Source organism: Drosophila busckii, chromosome 2L (genome assembly GCF_011750605.1).
Source record: "Drosophila busckii strain San Diego stock center, stock number 13000-0081.31 chromosome 2L, ASM1175060v1, whole genome shotgun sequence".
Classification (NCBI taxonomy): Eukaryota; Metazoa; Arthropoda; class Insecta; order Diptera; family Drosophilidae; genus Drosophila; species Drosophila busckii.
Genome location: NC_046604.1, coordinates 1,926,871 through 1,949,549, shown reverse-complemented (window position 1 = coordinate 1,949,549; position 22,679 = coordinate 1,926,871). Strand labels below are relative to the sequence as shown.

Sequence of the window (22,679 nt, the reverse complement as noted above, 5' to 3'; positions counted from 1 at the left end):
TTGCTAAAAAAGTTCAATTGTCAATTGCAATAATACAAAAAGTTAATTCGTATAGAAGATTTTCTGCTGCTGCGCTGTAATGTATGCTACAATATTTGTTGTTTGCACACTACAGCGCATTAAATTGCTGCTCCGCAGCTCAAGTGAGCTTTTGCTTAACTAAAAGTGTGTGTGTCTCGCTACAGCAACAACAATGAAAACAAAACAAATGTTTTTTTTTGTTTTGATTACACACACAGAGACAGAGACAGAGGCAGCGACACGCAGTTACAGCTACAAAAGATGACGATAACAGTCTGATTGCGAGATATGTGTGTGTGTGTGTGTGATATGCAAGTGAGTGTGTGTGTGTGTACACTTTGACACACACACAGACAGACAAACAAACAAACAAAAACACATTTGAGCTACTAAGCTATTGTTGAAGTTTATCTTTGCATTTGCGCAAATGATGGCAGCTTGGATTTTGTTATTTCAAGTGTTTGTTAAGGTAGCTTAAATACATATAAATTTCCACAGCTATAATGAACACATCAGCATATTGTTCGGCTGTAAGCTTAGCTGACAAACAAAGCGTGCTGGTAAAAAGAAAAGTAGAGCATAGCAGACAATACTATAATTAGCTGGCAAACGTCTAATTGAAAACATAAATCGAACTTCATAATTAGTTGGTATGCATTTTAACAGCGCGTTGTAAAAACTTTGCTCTGTCATTAGCACAGTAAAAATTCAATGAATTATACGCATGCCATGAAAATGGATATGAGAGCGTTTCCAATAAATTGTGGCATTTCAATTAAAAATGATAGCTCAACAAAGCAAAAAGAAAACGTTGAAGCTTGCCCAAGACAAACATTTAAGGGGCAGCTACGCTCGCAGTCCAAAGGCCATGTTTGGTCAACGCCCAAAAGCATGCTAAGCAAATTGAAACAAAATGAAACAGCCCATATATATACATATATATATATAAGCGCTCCTGTATTTGTATGTTGACTTTTTTCGATTCGTATTGAAATCATTAGAGCGCAGCGCCCACTGAAAAGAAATAAACTGAAATGCTTTACGCCGAGTTGTAGAAATGCTTGGGGCGTTGTGGGCATGGTGTATTAATGTCTGACGAGCAAACAAACGAGCGACTGACGCCTATTAATCATGCAGACTTTACGTACCATTAAGCACGAACATTTCAACAGGCTCAGGCTCAGGCTCAGGGCCAGCGCCGCTGCGTTGCCCAAAAGTAAAGCAATTTCAACATTTTCGTATATCATTGTGGCATGATATGAAAATAATGCATACTGACTAGCAAATATGCTTGAATTTTGAGACATACAAATGTATGTGTGTGTGGGTGTGTGTGTGTGTTGGTTTAAACTCCCCAATTAGAAGCAAACATTTATTGCTGCAACCAAAAAGGTTCAAAGTGTAAGCATTGGCCAAGAGAGCAACAGCACACACTCCACACACACACACACACACACATAGGCAAGTGAGCCACAGTGTACAAACATTGCGAGGCAAACAAAGTTGGTAGCCGCATTTAACCATTTGGCTGCCTAATGGCAAAAATATTGTATTACAACAAATTGTGCAGCAAACCCAAAAGCAAAAAAAAAAGCCAGCTCAAAAATAAAATAAAATAATAAAGAGGGCACACACACACACACCCCAAAGGGTCGCACTAACGATATGGTAAATTTATCAAAAAAAAAAAAAAAACCAACAACATGACACCGCTCAGCAAGTCAACAGCAGCGACGTCAAGAAATAATCAGCAGCGGTAGGCAAATGTTAAGGTTAAAAGGCTTTTCAGGTCAACACAAGTCCGGCGACGAGAACCTTTTTGGTTTTGTAACTTGGGCCCCGCCTGCAAATTGATTTGATATCCGGCTCAGGCTTGGGTTCGGCCTGTTGTGGGCGGTCAACGCTGCCGCTGCCGCAGCCGCTGCCAAATGACGCGCTGTTAAGAAATCTGCACTCAGAGAGATGCTAAATATTTTGGCAAGCAATTGGCAAATGTTTAACGCAATCAACGCAGAGCTAAGCAAATAGTTCGAAACGAGCCAAATCAGCGCTTAGACTAAGCCATGTAATGCCCAAAGACAAGTCAATCGCATTACACACTTGTCAATGTGTGCCTGTGTGTGTGTGTGTGTGTGATTTTGTTATATAATAGAAAGCGCAGAGAGCTGGTAGCTGCTGGCGAGTGCTTGAAATATTTTCACTTTTGTCATTTCCTACAACACATTCCTTAAACTCAAATGCTTGGAAATATGTTGAACATTGAAGTTCAAGCAAAATTGTAGCATACTTGTGAGCGCTACCACTAGAGATGGCAACGTGATTTAAACTGGCCAACTGACAAAAAAGTTCTTGCCAAGTCATTTAAACCTTTATTTTGCACTAATTTGTTTGCATAGTTCAAATATTTGCAAATGTTTTATTTTGTCAACTGAGAGCAGAACTCTTTGAACACAGTTTGTATGCTTTTGAAAGTTTCGTTGCATTTGCTGCCCATCGCTAGCTGCTGGCCCAACACTTTCGCCCTCGAGACGCACTCAAGCGCAATGAGGGAAGCGCTGGCAAATGGCATCTCGACGTTAGTTTTAGGTGCTCGCAGTGAATTTGGCAATAGACGAGCGCAAATAGAGCAGAAAAATTGCGCCTGCCGTTTGCCTGACACGAAGCTGGACACTCAGCCAACCCAGCCCCGGGGTGAAAGTTTTGCTGGAGAAAGTTTTTAACGTTGGGCCCGAAAAGAGAGCGAGCACTGTCGAGTAATTTATTTGGTAAGTGGTAATCAATGGCCGGGCCTGTCCGGTGTGGTGCCAGCTTTGATGGTGATATACGAGTCCAAGCGGATGGGTTAAGCCAACTGCTTGCTCTTGCTCTGGCTCTGGCTGAAAGCTTATCGCGGCCGCAGTACCGAAAAACTCTTAAAGCTCTAAAGTAGCCTCAAAAGCCAAAGGCTGAGAGCAAGCGAGAGACCGCATAGCGGCAGTTTTATGGCCAACAGTTGAAAGGTCACTGCAGATGGGCGATTTGTGTTGAGGATTTATGACAACATGCTCAGCATTAGCATTCCAAACATGCTGTTAACATCAGCATTTGCATATGCATATGACTCACACTCACAGACAGACAGACATACTCTGGTACTCATGTCGAGCATTCTCGCATCATATGTGCGAATATTGCGCCACAGACTGTTGTCTGTGTGTGTGTGTGTGTATGTGTGGCAGCATTCAAAAATCATTGCTAAATGTATCCATAACAATAAAGCAGCATTAGCAGCTGCCCTAACAGAGCAACAAAAGCAACAACAACAATAGCTTAAACAAATTTTTAGCCTCATAATGGCTCATAACATACAAAGTGTTATTTTTACCAATTTCTCGCTTTATTTAGCTTGTTTTTGTTTGGTGAACTGACAAAAACGCAAATTCAGCGCTAAAATTGTGTGGCATACATTATGCAAAAAAAAAAAAACAATGTACAAAAAATAATGCACAATATAGAGAAATTATAATAATAAAATGTGTCAGTATATTGAGTAACTAAAGTTGACTATAGAATGCTCTTTAGCAAATGAGACTTAGACAGTCGGTAATAAAAATAAAAATAAAAATAATGAATAATCAGATTTTAAAATTAAAATATAATGAGAGTGACAGTAACAGACTCAACAAATGTTTACAGGATTGTTTAGATATGGCTTAGTGTTAGTTATTTATAAGTAAGTTAGATAAAAGACAGCGCTTAAGTTTATTGGTTTATTTATTAAATTCAATTTAAGCTAATCTAAATAGTTTGAATTGTTCTGCTTATAATTGCAATTCAAAATAATTATTTTATTTGTAACATATTTTGTAAATATTTAAAGATAGAAGCAGCAAAAAACCATTTGCCAAACTTATTTATCTTGAAACTTAAATTTCTTTACAAGCTTAGTGCATATTTTCTTATAAATATTTATATTTAATTTATTTTCAACATATTGCATATTGCTGGCTTGAGTTGTTTTAATATAAGAATATAAATTTTCATGCTTTTACTTAAGTTTTTGTATTGCATATTTAATTTTAAATATAGCTTAATTTATGCAAACAACTTTTTTGTAATAAGTTTCTTTTATCTGCGATTCTGCCTAGTCGACATTAAATAAATAAATCGTATCGCTTTGAAGTTGAACAGCACTGCTAACAATAAAAGCTGTCAAAGCCACAATATTGTAGCATATATTCTCTTCAAATCTAACTAACATCGGTAGGACAAAATGCTTGACAAACTCAAAGTGCCTGCAATTGCAAGCAGCATATAATTTATGTTGCCACCAAGTGCTGCGCACTTGTGTGCAGTTGGCGTCACCACAGAACTGCCAATGGCCCCAATGAGCGCACAGTGTCAGCTGCTATACAAGCACACACACACAAACACACACACACACATGCAAATTTACATATGTGTGAGTGAGCTATGCAGCTGGCTGCTTTCATTAATGTCGTAGTCGACTGTTTGAGGCCGACTATTTGTCGCGATTTATGCGCTGATTTTGGCAACTGTTATGCAATTTATAATACTGTGTAGTGTGTGTATGGTAATGTGCTGGGTTTTATACGTTTTATTTGGCGTTGCCTGACCAAGTGCCCCGCAGCCCTTTTGGGCGCTAGAGACAGTCGCTTTGAGCATATCATAAAATTTTAATTGAATTTGCGCATTTTATTATGCATATTTAACAGAAAGAGATAGCAAGAGAGTGCAAAAGCGCAAACAAACATTACATACAGTTGTCAATAAGCGCGCGTGCTCTCACTCGCTCATGCTTTATATGAGGGCAGTGCAGCACTCATACGCCGCGTTGACTGCTTGTCAAAGAGACGCAGTGACAACTACTTTTCGGCTTAGTCGGATTCATTCCACACACACACACACACACACAGTAACACAAATATTCATTTTTTATGCGCACTGCAGCCTGACAGCGAACTTTTTCATACAGTCAGACAGACAGTCAGTCGTATCTGTTTGCATATATATTTTTTTATATATTTAAGTATTAATAACGCTTGGCAGCTCTGACGCATGAAAGTAACAAATTTAATGCAATTTTAATATGCGCGCGCAGCTTTATTAAATAATTAATATTGCATGCCTGCCCACGCTGCAGCCGAAAGCTCTTAACAAATGCCATTTGCTTTGCCCTTTGGCCCTTAATTACGCGTATCATTTTACAAGGGCTTAAATTGGTCGAAAGAATGCTTTAAGCCAACAAGCATTGGGTACTAGCGCTAACAGTACGTTTGGGTCTTAAATTTCAGTTAAGCCTTTAAGTAAATTACTGCTAATGGCTTGCAAACAGCCAAAGGACAAGCTCAAGGAGTTGGAGGCAGCAACGCGTGTCGTTGCTCTGGCACTCGAGTAAAGTAATCACAACATTTGATTGATTGAAATCAATTTCCCGTCAAAGGCAAACGCTATGTGTGCGTCTGTGTATGTCTCTGTGTGTGTGTGTGTGTGTGTCTATCTGTTTATGCATATTTACTTAAACTTCGTTTATTTCATGGTTATGTGCGTGGTGGGCGTGTGTAGATATCGCCGATAAACGTTACGACGATACGCTTGAAATGAAAACCAAGCGCAAGCGAATGCCTGAGCTCTCTGTCTGTCTGTCTAACTGTCTGTCTGCCAGTCACAGACATTGCTAGAGCGATAGAGCATTGTACACTTATATTTCGCGAAATTAATTTCCAATGAGTGACTGACTGATGCTCATTGCCATTGAGTATATGTCTCCTATATATGATAATTCTAATGCATTTGCTAGCTATAAAAAAGGCGTTTGCTTAACCCAAATACGTTATGACTTTAAGTTTGGCACAGTCGCTAACTCACAGTTTATATTGTAACAGACAGCCAGCAACAGCAAAACGAGAAAAATACGTGGCACGGATTTTTATAACCAAATCAGGACAAGGCTGTCGTCCTGTCGAGCTTTCGAGCTGGGCTGCTGGGCTGCTAGCTGCTGGCTGCTGCTTTTGTTTTGTTGGCATTGCTTTTTATTGTTTTTTATGATCATTTGTATTCATCAATTTTGTATTGGCTCGCAAGGCGTTTATAAGCCAAAAAAAAAAGAAAAGCAGCAGCAGCAGCAAACGAAAGGATAAATACATATAGATATAGATATTATATTTTTTGCTTTCGCTTTTTGTTTTCTATACACACTTATAACTTGGCAGAAGGCAATGAATTCTGATGTCTTGCCTTTGCCAATTCACCAGCAGCATCTTACGAATTTATGAGCTATAAAAACAGCTGCTCGGCCCAGCTTACTCCAAAGACAAGTCTGTGGCTCTGGCTCTGACTCTGCAAAGTGGCACAATTTTTGATTACTTTTGTTATTGTTTTTATGCCTTTGCTTTGGCATATTTGTTGATTTTATGCTGCTTTATATTTTAATTATGCGCCAAATGCGCTGATAAATGTGAAACAACAAAAAGTACTGCAAAACACCAAAATGTGATTAGATTTTCACATTATTATTTATGACAAAGTTCAGAGCCGTAGACAGTTATTCAGCTATTCAAATGCCAAGTACGCAATAAAAACAAATCCATTTTAAACTGAGTGCTTGAGTTTACTTTAATTTCATCATATTTTGCAGCCAAATTTAAATGAAAATTAAGGCAAGAATGAAGATAAACAAATTATGTAAATAACAAAACTTATATTGGGAATTTTGAAAATAAATATGCGATATTTATAAATTGAGCTAAATATAGAAATATTTTCTAGATTTTGTTGCAAAATTATTTGCTAAATGTTATAGCTTAATATGTTATAAATATTTTCTTCAAACAAAATTAGCTTCAATTAAAGCAAACAGCAAACAGTTTATGTAAATGAAAATATTATTTTGGTATTTTTTAAAATAAATATGCATGATAATTTATTGGCATGCGCAATCAGTCATAACATTTTGCCAACTGTTAAAGCTTAATATCTGTAGCGACCAATTAATTGAGCATTGATTTGAACTCTAACAGCAACTTCAAGTTGCGAGCTGTAACTTTAATCAGCTCGTTAGTCAATTCGACTGTCAATTGCATTAGCATTAACTGCAGCTGCAATGGCAAGAGACCAATCCCCCACCCTAGCCGCTTTGTTAGTGTCTTTGTCAGACACTTGGCTGTGGTGCTGCTGCTGCCTTCAGTTAGCTTCTTATGATAAATTGATTGATATTTGAATTTAATGATAAGTCCAACCGCTGCGTTTGAGCTTCAGCTTCAGCATCGAGCTTGAGTTTGAGTTTGTGTTGAGTTGCCAATTCAATTTTCTTTGCTCCGCCCCCGCTCCGCGCTCCGCTCTTTCATTTTTCAACTTCAGCGACAGCAGACGGCGGCATCCTGTGTCCTGTGAGCTGTGTCCTGTGTCTTGTGAAATATGCAAATATAATTTTTTTCTTTTCTTTGCTATTAACACTTGATGCCTCTGATATAAGCAAAACTTTAGCACTGATAATGACATTTTTATAGTGCGTTGACGAGCTGGGCAGCCATTAGGGCCAGCCCAGGCTGAGTTATGATGCGGCTGGACTCAGTTGCAGCTGCTGCTGCTGCTGCTGGACACAGTTACTAGCAACAATTTGTGGCATTGCCAATCGATTTATATGCCAATTTACATAATCATTAAGATTGCAAACACTGAGAGCGTAAACGGGCAGGGCAAGTGAAAGTAAACACACACACACACACACAGCTATTTTGCATATGTAAACACACACATACAGACACACACGCTGAGCCAGACATATTGGCAATAACTTTTGCTTGTGCAAAAAGGTTCGAATAAAATTTGCTTGAATTTTTATATGAAATTGATTTTCCCAGCGCATTTCCCAGCTACGCCCCCCAAGACAAATACTTACCTTGCTGCCAACAACACTAACGACTACTGCAACAACAGCAACAGACACACACACACACACACACACATACACATACACAACAATAGCAGAGAGAAAGTAAAAGCCTTGGGACTTTTGACTGTGGTGTGATTTTCAGTTGCAGCTCTTTGTCTTTCTCCCTCTCGCACGTTTCTTTGCCTGATTTTGTCTTTTTGTTAAATTTTCATAAATTTGAAATTTTCCTTTTTGGCAACTTTTGCAACTTACATAAATTGTTTAAACTTCTGCTGGTCAGGCTGCCAATCTTTATTCATTTTGGCCTCATTAAAGCGCCTCCGGCAGACTTGGCCTACTGAATTATTTATACCACACACACATACAGCCATAGCGTGTATATAAAATAAACGTATGTATGTGTGCGTAAAACTCGGACATGCACATGAACATGGCCTGGGCATAAAGCTTGCCTCTGGCACACACAGAGTTTGCCTTTTCTTGTTGTACTTTTTATATTTTGGCAAAGGTGTGCCAGCACCTGCTGTTTACCCCCCCCCCCCCACACTCCCCTGCGGCCATGTTCAACACACAAAACTTGAATAGAAGCAAGTGCTGCAAAATTATGCCGGCAGCACTTTTAGCCAAACTACAAAAAAAAAGAACCGAAGCCAAACATGCGTCACACTTGGCTCTCTTTTTTCTTTCTTTGCCCCCGCCCACCCACTCAACTGCTTTATTAAGGCTCACATTTACCTAGTTTCGTCTATATATATATATATGTATATATATGCATGTGTGTAGCAAGTTGGTCATGGTCATTATAAATTCTTTTATAAAGCAGCTTTTGCTGCCTGCATATTCATTTAATAAAGGATTATTTTAAAATGAGCAGCGGGCGCTTGGGCTAAAAAAATTTAAGTATAAGCTAGATAATGGCTTCATTTTAAAATGGAAGTTGCACTACATTTATAAAAAATGAAACTTTAAATAAAAGTTATAAAATGAAGTCTCTTGAATATTAAATAAACACATGAATAAAATTACAATGAATCATCGCTAAATAAAGTTTAAGAATATTTTGTTAGGCAATTAGAGCTGCACACAAAGTCTTAAAAAGTATAATAAAGTATTTCCAAAATTTAATTAATATTTATTTAAAAGAAATTTAGTTCGCTAATCTATCATTAATTTTATCTAATCTATCATTTAATCTATTATTTTGAGTTTCTATATTTGGTGTCTTGTATGTTATTTTTCCAATTAAAACAATATTCACTCTAGATTTTATCTGTTCAGACAGACTTATTATTATTTTACAATTCTACCGAAATTAAAAATTTAGCCAATCTTTTCATCACATTAACATTGCGTACTATAAGTTGTAATTTTAATCGCGACTATTATATAAGACAAGTGGCAGCTTATATAATTACACTGGCCTAGCTACTAAGTGCTGCACTGAGTGCAGGTGCATTTATTTTTAAAATTACTTAAGCTCAAGCTTAAGCACAAGCTTTGAACACAGCCACATTTAAGTTAAGACGCTTTACAGCGGCCAAAATGAGCGCACGGCTAAGACGCACATAAGCCGCGCGCACTCACAGCCAAGTTGAGTTAACAGGGTTAAGAAAGCGTCGGACGATAAGGTAACAAGTCAAAGTCCGTTGCAATGCGTTGACTTGCTTTGAGTCCACAAATTGCATTAAGCCTTTTAACTTTATAAAAATAAAATACACACACACCCACACGCACACTTAAACATTTAACATAGCTGCTGATGCAGCTTAAATATTTGATAAGCTGCTCGTCGCTTGTTGCTTTTCAATTTAGTGGCACTTGAAGCGGCCACAATTGAAATATTATGCTTGATAACTGCTGCGCCCATTTGGCCAAAAGGTAGTCAAGTCAACAAGCTTGGAGATGGCGATAGAGAGAGAGAGAGAGAGAGCGCTGTTTGCGCTTTGCCTTTTGGCCTCTGACTTTGCGCGCTTTGATGTTGTCGCTGCCGTGTCTCAATTGGGTGCTTGGGGGGTGGGGTGGGGGGCGGCTAAGGTCGCGGAAATTGTGCGCCCGCAATCTCTTAAGACCGGCGACAAATATACTTGCGAGCTCGCTCCGTGGCTCGCTGTCTGGGCTTTGAGCATTACCAAGACTTAACAACAATTCCAACTCACACTCACATTCACTGCTTGTGTGTGTGTGTGTGTGTGTGTGCGGGTTAAGCGACGTCGCGCAGGTAGCGCAGGCTCGTAAATAATTAATCTGGCCACAAAGTGCGATTATCAAAGTGTTGGAAAAATGTTAAATAGCTCCCCGGAGGAAAACGACGACGCATTAAAATGTGGCGACAGTTGGTTGGCTTGACAAATGCCACGCCCACACGCCCGCCCACCACTTGCTGGCGGCCATTTTAGTTTGATATTTTTGTCTGCGCCAGCGTCGTCAGTTGATGTTTTTCAATTATGCAAATAAAGGGAGTTAATTTGTTGCCAGTTGCTCGTTGCCGTAGTTAGAGCTATGAAGTTGCTGTTGCCTTTGGCGCAGACACTTGCAACACTCTGAAATTGTTTTTAAGCAGTCGCCCACGCGCTGATAAAAGTTCCAGCACCAAGGGCACAAATGCGCGACAACTATAAAAATTTCAATTACAAGCGAAGGCAACGCGCCAAGTTTCGCCAAATTGACTTCATTTACAAAGGGAGCTGGCACACATGCAAATGATAATAAAGTTAAAAGAAGTAAGTTTTAGAGTTAAATTTATAACAACAATATATAATTGTTTTTGCTGAAAAGAAAGCAAAACAACAAGCTCTAAACTCTTGCAAATTAAATAATTGTAGTCCCGGCAACAGTCTAAGCTTTGCCAAAATAAACACACGCTGAGCTAATTTCACACACACACACACACACACACACATACACATACAAGCAAAAAAGGATTATTGTGAAAAGGCTGGCACGCGCCATTTAATTTTATTTGTCTAAAAATTTCGGGCGTCAATTTCTTGTCAAGTGTGTGTGTTTCGACTTTTCGTTGTTTTGTTTTTGTTTTAACTTTTATGTTATTTGCCATTTCAATTGTCAGCTGATGTGACTAAGGTGGCAAGTAGCTGTTGCTGTTGGGGTATTAGGTCCAAATGGGCATATTACAAGCCAGACACAGTTCATATGATATGCCTTGACTGAAAGGGCTGAAGACTCGAGCTGTGGCTCGAGCTGGGGCTGGGGCAAGCGTTGCACAAATTAAACCCGAATGAAAATTAAACGATGCATGAAATTACTTTGCTTCTTTTTGTATGTTGCCTGCAAAAGTTCACTCTTCAGCTGCTACAACTTTGCTTTGCTTTTTTTTTTGTGTTGCTTTGGCTTTGGTTGCTTGGGAGTTGTTGTCGTTGTCGTTGCGCTGCCTTTGCCTTTTTTAATTTTTAATGTGCAGTCAGTTGCGCTTGTTGTTGTTGCTTCAAGTTGACTGCAAGCAAAGAACTTTGCTTTCCTTGCCTTTTTTTTTTATTGTTGATCCGCCACTCAAGTTAGCAGCAGAAGGACACACACCATTTACGCAAGCTGGGGCAACACAACACACAAACAAAGTCCAGCCTTGCAAAGTCGAATGTCAGTAACTGCAATTAAGGCGCATTTAGCGTAACTAGAGGGCGCAACAGTAGTCGAGTAGGCGTGACTACTGCCACAGCAGCTACTAATGGCAAAGAGTACAGTGAGATTAGCTACGATTTAAGCCGATCAGCAAAATAGCTGCAATCATTGCTTGCTTAGCTTAAAGTTTATAAAATTGAAAGTCAATTGAGCTACAAAGTAGAGAGCACATTTGATAGCTACTTACGCTTAAAGAGTTGAGCTAATTTAGCAATAGGATATGTATAGCATTAAATAAAGATGGTTACAAATTAATTAAATTTATTGTATATTAGCTTAGTAATAATAACTGGGACAGTGTTTAGTGTTGAATTAAGGATTTCTGTAATCTTTATTATATATAAATAGCGCTCTATAATCTTGGGTATTTTATAAATAAAGAGTAGCTTATAGAAATTGTTATAGAATGTATATAATTTGAATTCGCAGTTGTGTTGGAGAGTCGTGAGGCTGAGAGGTGATTCAATAAATTTAAATAAGAATAAAAATTCTCAGAAACACTCTAATTTGACTCAATTGAATTTAATTTGTTTAATTCAATTAAATTTGTCTACATTAATAATTATCAATACTGAAAATGCTTTGACTTGATATTATTCAAAATATATTGGCTTAAATTTAAATGTATAACAATTAAGCTGCTGAGCCATGAAATGAATTTATTAATTATACTTATCGTCTCTTTTATTATTATTTTGAGCATTGCATACATTCTCAAAAACACTTTAAATTAATTCAATTGTGCAAATTTCAATGCAATAAATAATAAATTATATTAAATTTGTCTACATTAATAATTATCAATGATGAAACTGCTTTGACTTTAAATTGATTTTTGTAAAAATAAAGCTGTTGAGTAGGTAAATGAATTTTTTATATATAATTATCGTCTAGACAATCTAATAATTCAAAATAAAATCAAGCCAATGCTATTAAATTTGTTCAACTCAATTAGATTTGTTCAATGCAAATAAATTTGTCTTCATTAATAATTATCAATGCTTTGACTTGATATTATTTCAAAATATATGCATTGACTTAAATTAATATTTATAAAAATAAAGCTGTTGAGTAAATGAATTTATTAAATAGACAATCTAATATTTCAAAGTAAAATCTAGTCAATGCTCTCGCAGTTTGAATCGCTTAGTCAGGCCAAAGTTGATAGTGCAAATGATTTGCATTGCCATTTTGACTGGCACAAATTTTATGCCTATTAGCCACATTCTATAAGCCCAGAGTACAACAACAACAATAAGTACAGGCAATCAAAAGTCAAAGCAAAAGCAAAGGCAAACACATACGGAAATGAATTTATAACGTATGTGGAGCTTTGCTTTTGTGACTGCTATTTGTGCTTATTTTTTATATTTTGATGCCGCTCATAAATTTCGGTGGCAATGTGTGCAAAACCAAATGCACATCAGCCAGACAGACAGACAGACAGACAGACTGAGTTGGAGTTTGCTATATACGAAAAAAAATGAAGTGAATGAACAGGCAGCAAAAAAGGCAACAGACATTTGCTACTGACTGGCAAACAACTAACTCATTTTGTGGTTGCCACCTTTTTCGCTTTAGCTCCTTTATTATTTTGTGCATGTGTGTGTGTCAATTGTGTGGCGTTGAAAGCACTCACAACGTTTGCTTTTTATTCGCATCCTATATATGTTTTCTATATAGTAGCGATTTCGCAAGCGGATTCAGTCTGCTGCTCTCTCTCTCTCTCGCTATGGCTGACGAGTCGATTTGTGTGCACATTGTTCAATATACACACACACACATGCTTACGTTCGTGTGTGTGCCTTGGGCTTGAGCTGGGCGTGTGACAGCTCAATATATTCGCCATTTGTCGCCGTCCCATAGACGAAGCTAAAAGGTATAGTCAAAGTCGCAACCAAATGTTGCAAAACTGTTGAGCGCGAGAGACAACAGCAACAGCAACAGCAACGGGGTCGTTAAAGGTACAAGGCACACACATGTGGGCGCGTTCAAGTCGCAACTTGGTCGCATGTTTGTGCTGCTGCTTTTGTTGTTGTTGTTGTAGAAATGCAGGAAAATCAATTTCGTTCTCCATTTGCAGTTGGCAATTTGCATAATAAGGTCGTTTGGCGCAATTTGCATGTGAATGTGATAAATTCAACGACGGCTGCCGGCAACAACAACAACAACAGTAGCTAGCGTCACACGCGGCGTATACGTTACAGTCAGCGTGGCCCCTTGCTGTGTTTGTCTTGTGTGCCTTTTCAACTCTACCATGCGCTTTTTCACCTTTGACACACACTCACACACACGTTTAAAAAATGAAAAATATAACGGTATATTAAATAAGTAGGTGTGTCCATAGCATGCAGCATTTGCCAGCTGCTCACAGTCGGTTGCTGCTGTTGCTGCTGCTGTTGCTGCTGCAGCTGCAGCTGCAATTGCCGTGCAATCATAAAACGCGAAACTTCAACGCCGTCAAATGTCGTAAAAGCAAATATAGGAATTTCGGTGTGATTTAAACGTTTGAACGCTCGACTTGTTTTTTGCTAGCCATATCTGTTAGCCAGGCCCAGACACTCAGCCCCATGAGCTGCGCTTTGTGTGTGAATTGTAGACTGCAGTGACGTTCACTGTCAACATGCAGCCGTTCATATTTTTCTGCTGCCTTTTTTTTCCACAGTGCTCTGCTTTTCTTTTTTTTGAGTTTGCCCCCTTAGGCCATTTTGCTGGTCAGCCGATTTGTAATAATAGAGCCCCAACAGCAGCAGCAGCAGCTACTGCGCTGCATATGCAGCCATGCAAGCATAATTCATGTGACAGACTGTAACATTTTTAGTTTGTTATCCTGCTCCCTTTTTTTTTTTTTGTTTTAATGCCGAGCGTACAAACGCTTCACTGCACTTTCTATTTTACATGCAAAATATGACGACAGCGTTGTGTGTGTGTGTGTCGCTCTCTATAGTTTTTTGCATCGAGCTTAGCTGTTAAACGTAAATCGTATTTGTTAAAGTCAAAAATCGATGGCAGGCAGCAGCAGCAGCAATAAAGCTGATTAGCTCGTAAGCGCCTCTCGCCATTTGCATTTATTTATTAATTAGAAATGTAATAAACTATTGCACGAGTACTATATTAAATGTTTTAATAGCTGCTGCTGCCAGGCTAATAATAAATCTTTATGCTAGTGAAAATGTGTAAATATTTGAGCAATTGCTGCCGTTTGAGCTGCCAAAGCAAATAAACAAATATGAGCTTGAAATTTATATTTATTGCATGGTTAAATTTTAAATTGGTAAAGCAATTGCTTCATTAGGGCATGCCAATCAATAAACTATGTTTGGTGTGCTGAAAAGTTGCTTAGATTTATGCAAAAGTAATAGTAAAGTTGTATAAAAGTAAGAGAAAAAGCAAACCATAATAATTTATGAAATATTTATTAAGTCGAGTAGAGAGAAAACAGAATAAAATATTACAATCTCCTGTTTGTGTAGAGAATATAATAATCAGGGATTGTAATCCTTAAACATTTAATATGCTTATTATAAAATATGATTTTTTTTTTGTTTTTGTTTTAAATAAAGTATTAAAAAGGTATCCAGTTTTCTGTTAGTTTTATAAAATGTTTCCACTAAATTATTTGTAGTATCAAAAATGAGCTTCATTAATGATAACTAAGCATACAAATTTATTAAAAAATTCTACTGCAAACCAAAAATGTCTACTGTAAATAACTTGGAAATCAAAAATGCGAAACTTGCTCAAATTTTCCCAGCACAGCTGCCAAACTAAAATAACCTAAGCAAGTGTATTCAGAAAACGAAGCGTATGTCTATGTGTGTGTGTGTGTGGGCTGCTAATGTATGCAGCAAACGTGGCCGGCACTAAAAGTTTACGCTTTGCCACAAAAACTAGCACATAAAACTGAACTGTTACCTTAGAGTCGGTGTGAGGATGCGCGATTCGGTTTATGGCCAGACAAATGCAAAAAGGGGCCAAAAGTGTTAGTGCATGGTGGGCTGGTTGAGTGAAAGGGTAGAACATAGAAATGCAGCGGGCAGCTAAAATGAAATTGACTTGATTAAGTTGTTATACATTTCACAATACTTAATTGAAATTTGTAATTATGTTTGGTTTTAGCTACATTACAATTCGTTTTCTGTCTGTATAACAACCCCAAACATGACCTGAAGATACCCAATCACATAATGCGCTTGAAGAGCGCCCTGCTGGGCTGTCGCTATGCTCTGGACGGCGAGTCGCTGTATTCGGTTAAATGGTACAAGGATGGACACGAGATCTACCGTTATGTGCCGCGAGATAAGCCACCAGGACAGGCATTTCCGCTGCCCGGCGTTAATATCGATGTAAGTACAAAATGGCAACAGGTGGCCCAAAAAATTTATTACGAGCTTCCCATTTTTTTTTTGAATTTAATTTAAAAATTTTACGACAATTTTGAGTGTCGCTCGCTTGAGCATAAAATTTAGTGCAACAAGCTTATCATAATGATTATTTTGAAAACATGTAATTGCCAACAAGGTTGTTGTTGTTGTTGCTGTTGCTGTTGCTGTTGTGTTCGCTTTTGTTGTTGCTGCTGATTACGTCGTCGTCGAAATGAAATTGCTGCCACGTAGTTTTGCCATTTAACTTTAATTTAATGTTGATGTAATTTTTTTGTTAGCCATAAAATTGTTTGGCTGTGTGTGTGTGCCGGGTTAGCTAAGGTCACGTTGCGGTCTACTTGAAGTTTTGCTTACATTTTAAGCGCACATTGGCAGCGGCACGTCACTCAATTTCAATTGCGATTGAAAAGGTTACAGACCGCCTCGCCCCGGCCAGCCCTGAATCACTTAAAGCTGTAGCCGAAGCTGGAGCCTCAGTTTAAGGGCTCGCTCTAATAATAATAATTTGCTAAAGCACTTAAGTACGTCTATTTTGTGTTGTATTTTGTTGACAGGACCTGCATCAGCACAAACTGCGGCTCCAAGGCAGGCAAATAAACCAAAGCCAGGGCAATTGATGTGCCGGCTAACGCGGCGTATGAGCTAAGCGAACGCTGCTAGCTCTTTTTTTTATAGCCTGTGCGTGCACGCAGACAGGCACTCGACTGAGCTCGACTCTTTCCACACTCTCTGCACTCTCTTTTCGCTGAAGGCTAAAGAGTTGACTGTGCGTGTGTGTGTTCGCTCCATTGTCCAGCTAAAAGTGTAACGGATATTTATGGTCGTATGCGTGATTGGAACAATGGCAAACGCTGCCAGACAAGGGCCAAGCGGCCGGTTCAACGTTTGCCGTGGGTCAAGCCAATAAAGCAAGAATGTATTATAAACGATAATTGCAGAATTACGAGCATTAAATAGTTCAGATGAACACTAATTGTGCGTGTTTGCCTTTCAGATCGTGTGTGTGTGTGTGTGTGGTCAAAGCTCAGTAACTTACATATGTATGAAAGATTTTCACGTTAGATTGTTATACTTATTTTTATATTTATTTGCTCGCTTACTATGGATGGAAGCAAGAATTTGTTTAGCTGTGTGCAAAATAGTTTTATAAACTTATTTGCAATGAAGTTGCTAAACAAAAAGTTAAGAAAGATTAAAATTCTAAATGTTAAGCTTGTATAGAAGAAATGTTAGTTGATCAATCAGTTAAAATTGTATAAATATTTAATAGGTCAAAGATTTCAATACTTTTTGATAAGCTTGAGCAGAGACTGTTGTGAGTCTGGCTTGGGTTTATTTAATTTATAATATTGATTAATATATTGCAATTGAATTGAGACAGCATAATGTATATAATATCTTTTTTTTTTTTTTTTTTTAAATTTGTACATTTTATTAAAGCAGTAATACTACTATCTAAGTGATAGCTTAACCTAATTATATAATATCTGGCAATGCTATATTCTCTTCAAAGTCAAAGCATCTAAGCTTTCAATATTTACTGAACTATCGCGCTGAGATAAACAATTAATACGTTTGGTTGAAGTTTCCGTATCGATAGCATTAAGTTCAAAGTAGAGAAAACAATTGAAGTAAAAAAGTTGAAGAGCAGAGTTTTGAGTTTTGTTTAGCTGCTTTCAAGTTAAAGTTAAAAATCAGGCAACAGTTACAAAGTGAATATTCCCATGTCAAAAGTGCGGAAATGTATTTCCATTTAAAATTGAATATTTATGCCAAGCCTACATATATTTTATTTTAAAATATTGCATCATTATCGTTGCTGTTTCTGTTGAAAGCTCATCAATTTGATGATTTCAGCTAAATTAGGCGTTGACCTACTTTGGCCATGACTTTCAATTCAAAGAGCAGCGGCGGCGACGGCGGCGCATTACAATAAATTGTGTGAATTGCATTTTGTTGCAGTCATCATAAACAAAATGGCGTGCGCACGTCCCAAACGGATGCAATAAATGCGACCAAAAGCAAAGACCACAAAAAAATAGAAAAAAGGAGACTGCAGATTTGAATTGCGAGCGGATTGTGTGTAGAGGCAGCTCTTGCCGATTTTGACTGTTGAGTATTTTGTGTGTGTGTGTGTGTGTGTGAAGCGGGCGCTGACAAGTTGAGCGTGCATTGGAATTGGCAAGCGGCTGCGTCTTTGTTGGGGAAAGCGGCTTAAGCACTAGAACCATAGAAAGAAAGAAGCAAACAAAAGCCAGTTTGCAGTCATTGTAGCTGGTTAACTGTATGTGTGTGTGTGTGTGTGTGTGATTGTGTGTGTGGGTGCAGTCAAGATTCTGTGCGGACGGACAGACGGACGGACGGACAACGAGCAACAAACCAAAAATAATGTTGAACGTGACTTTTGTGATTGTTAGCAGCAGAGCAAAAGGAATGTGCAAGCGAGAGAGCGAGATAGTGAGTGAGTGTAAAAGAAATAGGGCAAAAGAATTTTCATAAAAATTTGCTCCGACAAGTTTTTTGTAGCCCCCTCGTCAAGTAAAATGGAATGAAATGAAAACTTTGCCAAGCAGTTTCAACTTTTGAGGCAGCTGCACATGTATGTGTTTGTGCGTGCGTGTGTGTGTGTGTGTGTGTGATAATAAAACTGCAACTTAAAGAACTTGACTGCAATTGTTTCTGGCCAAAATGTTGAGTGACTTTTACAACAGCAACTTGTACACAATATACCGCCCCCCACCCCCATCCCTCAGCCCCACCCACTCTTACATGCGTACGTTTTTGTATCTATACACTTGTAAAAAAAAATGTAACAAATTCTTATTTTTGTTGTGATTGTTTCTGCATTTTTTATTGCTTGTTTGGCTTACAGTTGCTGCCACTTTTGCTGCTTGTTTATGACTTGTGCTTTCTTGACCAAATTACATTTCACAATGGCCAGGCAGCACTCTCAGCTTGAAACTAATAATAAATAAACAGTAGCTAGGCATCATCAATCTTTATTTGTTCGTTTGGCAAATCTGTAAAATTGTAAATCTAATTGCGCTGCTCAATGTCGAGTCATCTGCTTTCAATTTATTTGAATTTCTAAATATTTTTTGTTTGCTTTTTTTTCACTTGCAGCTGCGCAACTCCTCGGATACGCAGGTGCTGCTGCGACGCGTTACGCTGCAAAGTACCGGACTCTATCGCTGCGAAGTGTCCGGCGAGGCGCCCGCCTTCAACACCGTCTCCGAGTCAGAGACAATGACCGTTGTGGGTAAGTTGAGAGCTCGAACTCGAACTGAAAACTGAAAACTGAAAACTTGCAGCATTATCTGCTACGCTTTTGAAGTGTCGAGTGTCTGAGGCCGTGCGTGACATTAATGAAAAGCGTAGCAGAGAGCGAAAGAGAGATAAAGAGTGAGAGAGAGAGCACAACTTGTCGTTGAGGTATGCGTATGCGACATGAGAGAAACAACAAAAATTTAATTAAAATGCTAATAGTCCATGGCAGTCAACAATGTTGTGAATGACAGCGTCAAGTGCTCAGCTGGGGGAAGTGGGGCTGTGGTGTGCGTGGGCGTGGCACAAGTAATGCAAAAGATGTGCAACATAATTGTCAAGGCGGCAGAAAAAACAGCAACAGCAACAGCAAAAGCACAACCCAGGCAAATTGCAAAATGCGACAAAAAGCCGAGAATGTCGAGCAATGCAAAGGATTTAAGCCATCACACTGAGCTGCTGCTGCTGCTACTGCAACCTGAGCTGAGGGCCAGAAACGTGGGGAAATAGCAGGGTGCTCATCAAGGCAGCGAGCCACTTTAATTTATTTTAATTTTGCAGCTCGTAAATACCACGAGCGAGAGATTTTAAATTAAATTAATTTTGCATATCAACTCAAAACTATTTTACAGCCAGTAATGAGTTGTTTTTTTTTATTTTTTAAACTGCATAGTAGCAACAAATAGTTCTTGGCAATTTTGTTAACTTTTACTGCACAAATTTTTATAAAAGCTGTGGATTTAAATTCACATAAGTAAACAAAGTTGAACTAAACAAGTTGAACTATTTGCTTATACCAATGTGAGGAAATATTAATAGGAGAACATATTTATGTAATTAATAACACAAATAAAAATGCGCTTAGTTTCAAAGCAAGACATAATTGAATCAAATTGATGCATAATTAAAGCTTAGGATTTATTATCGAGTCTAGTAAAGCAAAATAAATAAATAATAAGTAAAATATTTTCTCTGAATTTAGTGCGCGCTATTATTATTATGAAACGCATTGTATTATCCAATTGCAGCTTAACTAAAACTTCAAATAATTGCTGCACATTAAAATCTAAACTTTTGATCACTTTTAAAAATGTGTAGAACTTCAGCTGCTGCATTCTTTTACTTCGACTACAAAGCCAGCTATGCCTATGCTTGAAGATAATCTAGACTGCTTGCTTTTAATGGAAAGAGCAGAGAGCTGCACACTCAAGCTGCTTGCAGTGGTTAGGCAAATGTCTTAATTGTTTTTAGCTTAGTTCACAGCCACACGTTGCCAAGAGAGAAAGAAAGAGAGAGCACCGAGCTCCCCTGGACGGTAACTTAAATGAAATGCATGGCGATGCCAAGTCCCAGGATGCTGGTAAAACTTTTAACACGCAGGCCTTAAAGCCTTGCTCCAATGCATTTGCTCAGCTTCAACGTATTTTTTTTGCTTTGCTTTTTTTTACGCTTAATACAGCTGCATAATCTAAGCAAACAATTGAAATGGAATTTTTGCAGTCGTTGTCCTTACAACAAAGCCAGTTACATATGTGTGTGTGTGTGCTCATTCGTGTGTGTGGCAAGTGTGTGGGCGTGGCTGCTGCTGCTGCTGCTGGTGCTGAAGTAAAATTATGTTTTCATGTTCATGCGATTTAGTTAAGTGAAAAAATGGGTTAAGACAAAGCGACATCTGGGCAAGAGCCGAGTGAAAAAAAAACTACGTTGAGCTTTTGTCTTGTGTGCACTTTGGAAAACTTGGCATTAGATTTACATACAAATGCGCTTCAGCTACGGCTACACTTCTGCTTGAGGGCATTGTGCCCAGCTTGCCTTTTTGTCATTTGAATTTAGCTCGATCGCTGTCGCAACTCTCAACTCAATCAAGCAACCGCTGCCGCCAGCCACAAGTTAATCACAAATTTATAAAGTCGTAAAAAAAAATCAAACAGTTATCAATATGTGCATGCAGCCAATGGAGAACCTAACCTCAGGGCTTAGTAGAAAGAGAGAGAGACAGAGAGAGAGAGAGCACGACGCTCATCATCTGCAGCCTCTGATATTGAAAGCTACTTTTGCCGCCTGCCTTGGGGCCAAATGTCCATGCACTTAAGCGCCAACCCACGCGCTACCCTTTGTCTCCAGCCCTCGCTCAACCCACAGCTAAGCACATTTCATGCTGATTTGGCAGCCTTTGGCGATTGCTACCGAACTCTCCAACTCCAAACGCATTTCCATGCTACGGAAATGGTTTTGCATATTAAACAATGTGTCGGGGCTGCCAATTGGGCGACAGTTCGCAATGTCCTAAAAGAGAAACAACAAGCAGAAAAAATAAAGACAAAAAAGGCAGCCACTTGGTCCCCAAAGCGTTGTGTGTGTGTATCGGTGGGTGGGTGTAGCAAATCGAACCGTAACAAAAGGGGCAGAGTCTGAGTCGAGAGTCTGCGTCTCATCTTTGGGCATCATCATTATCATCATCATCATTCATGTTCTCGTTCGTCGCTGCTGCTGCTGCTGCTGCCGCTGCCACTGCCGCTGCTGATGTTGCAAGTGAGCCATAAAATATGCTTTAGTGCGTTTACTTCGAGTGGCGCTCGCTTCAATTCCACAGTGGCAGCAACGCAGACGCTACAGTGGTTATAAAAAGCTAATAAGTAAAATATATAAAATTTTAGAAAGCGCAAGCAAAGTTTAATAAAAAATATAATGAGCGCTAGAAGAAAGAATATATAAAAAATATGACAATTTATGTTGGCAATGCATAAATAAATATAAATAAATTTAACGCAAAGTCTAAGTCTAAAATGAAATGCTTAGGAAATTTATTTTTAAATTTAAATAAGCTGTGATTTACTATTCTATTCCTATTTCTATTTATTTATCTCTTCAAAGAATTTTAAATATTAAATTCATTGTCTACAATAATTGCTTATTAATTTTTTTGTTTAAATTCAAATAAGTTGCATTTTTGATTTTTATTTCCTGCTGATTTTCTATTCAATTCCTATTCCTATTTGTTTATCTCTTCAAATAATTTCGCAACTTAGTTGCTGTGTCTAAAATAAAAGACACAGCAAATAGAATGTTTTGCTATCTGAATTGAATTATTATTTTAATACTTCACTTTTTATTCTAATCGTTAAGCAACTGCAATTGTTTGCTTTATCGCTTATCTATTTTCTAAGCGTTCGCCTAACTCTCCAGCGGCTTTACTAGCATTTGTAATATCTTCAAGTTGAATTTATGAGTTCGCTTGCTTAGTTTGCTGGCCAGCCACAGATATTTTTCGTATTTATGCGCATAAAGTGCAAATATACTAAATTCAGCAGCTGTAATTGCAATTTTCTTATATGGTATGTACATAAATGGAGTTTTCTTTGCTGCTGCTTCTTCTTCTTCTTCTTTTTTTCTGCTTTGGCACAGCACTTTGACATTTAATTCCCCATGGTGCAGCTGCGCTGGCAACTCCCGAAAGAGTTGACTCCCCCTTTTTGCTT

At 38.2% G+C, this 22,679-nt stretch overlaps 1 protein-coding gene across 3 annotated transcripts in view; it reads left to right on the top strand.

Moving 5' to 3' along the window:
- LOC108607726 (maker581) overlaps positions 1 to 22,679 on the top strand; it is a 31,723-nt gene that overhangs the window by 2,840 nt on the left and 6,204 nt on the right. For 2 of the 3 annotated variants that reach the window (XM_033294886.1, XM_033294885.1), the window contains exons 1-2: positions 15,719 to 15,897; positions 19,060 to 19,195. In XM_033294886.1, the coding sequence (XP_033150777.1) occupies positions 15,739 to 15,897; positions 19,060 to 19,195 (295 nt within the window). In that variant the 5' untranslated portion in view covers positions 15,719 to 15,738. Of the gene's footprint in view, positions 1 to 15,718; positions 15,898 to 19,059; positions 19,196 to 22,679 lie in introns of those variants that run through there. The other variant, XM_033294887.1, reaches the window with a different exon arrangement.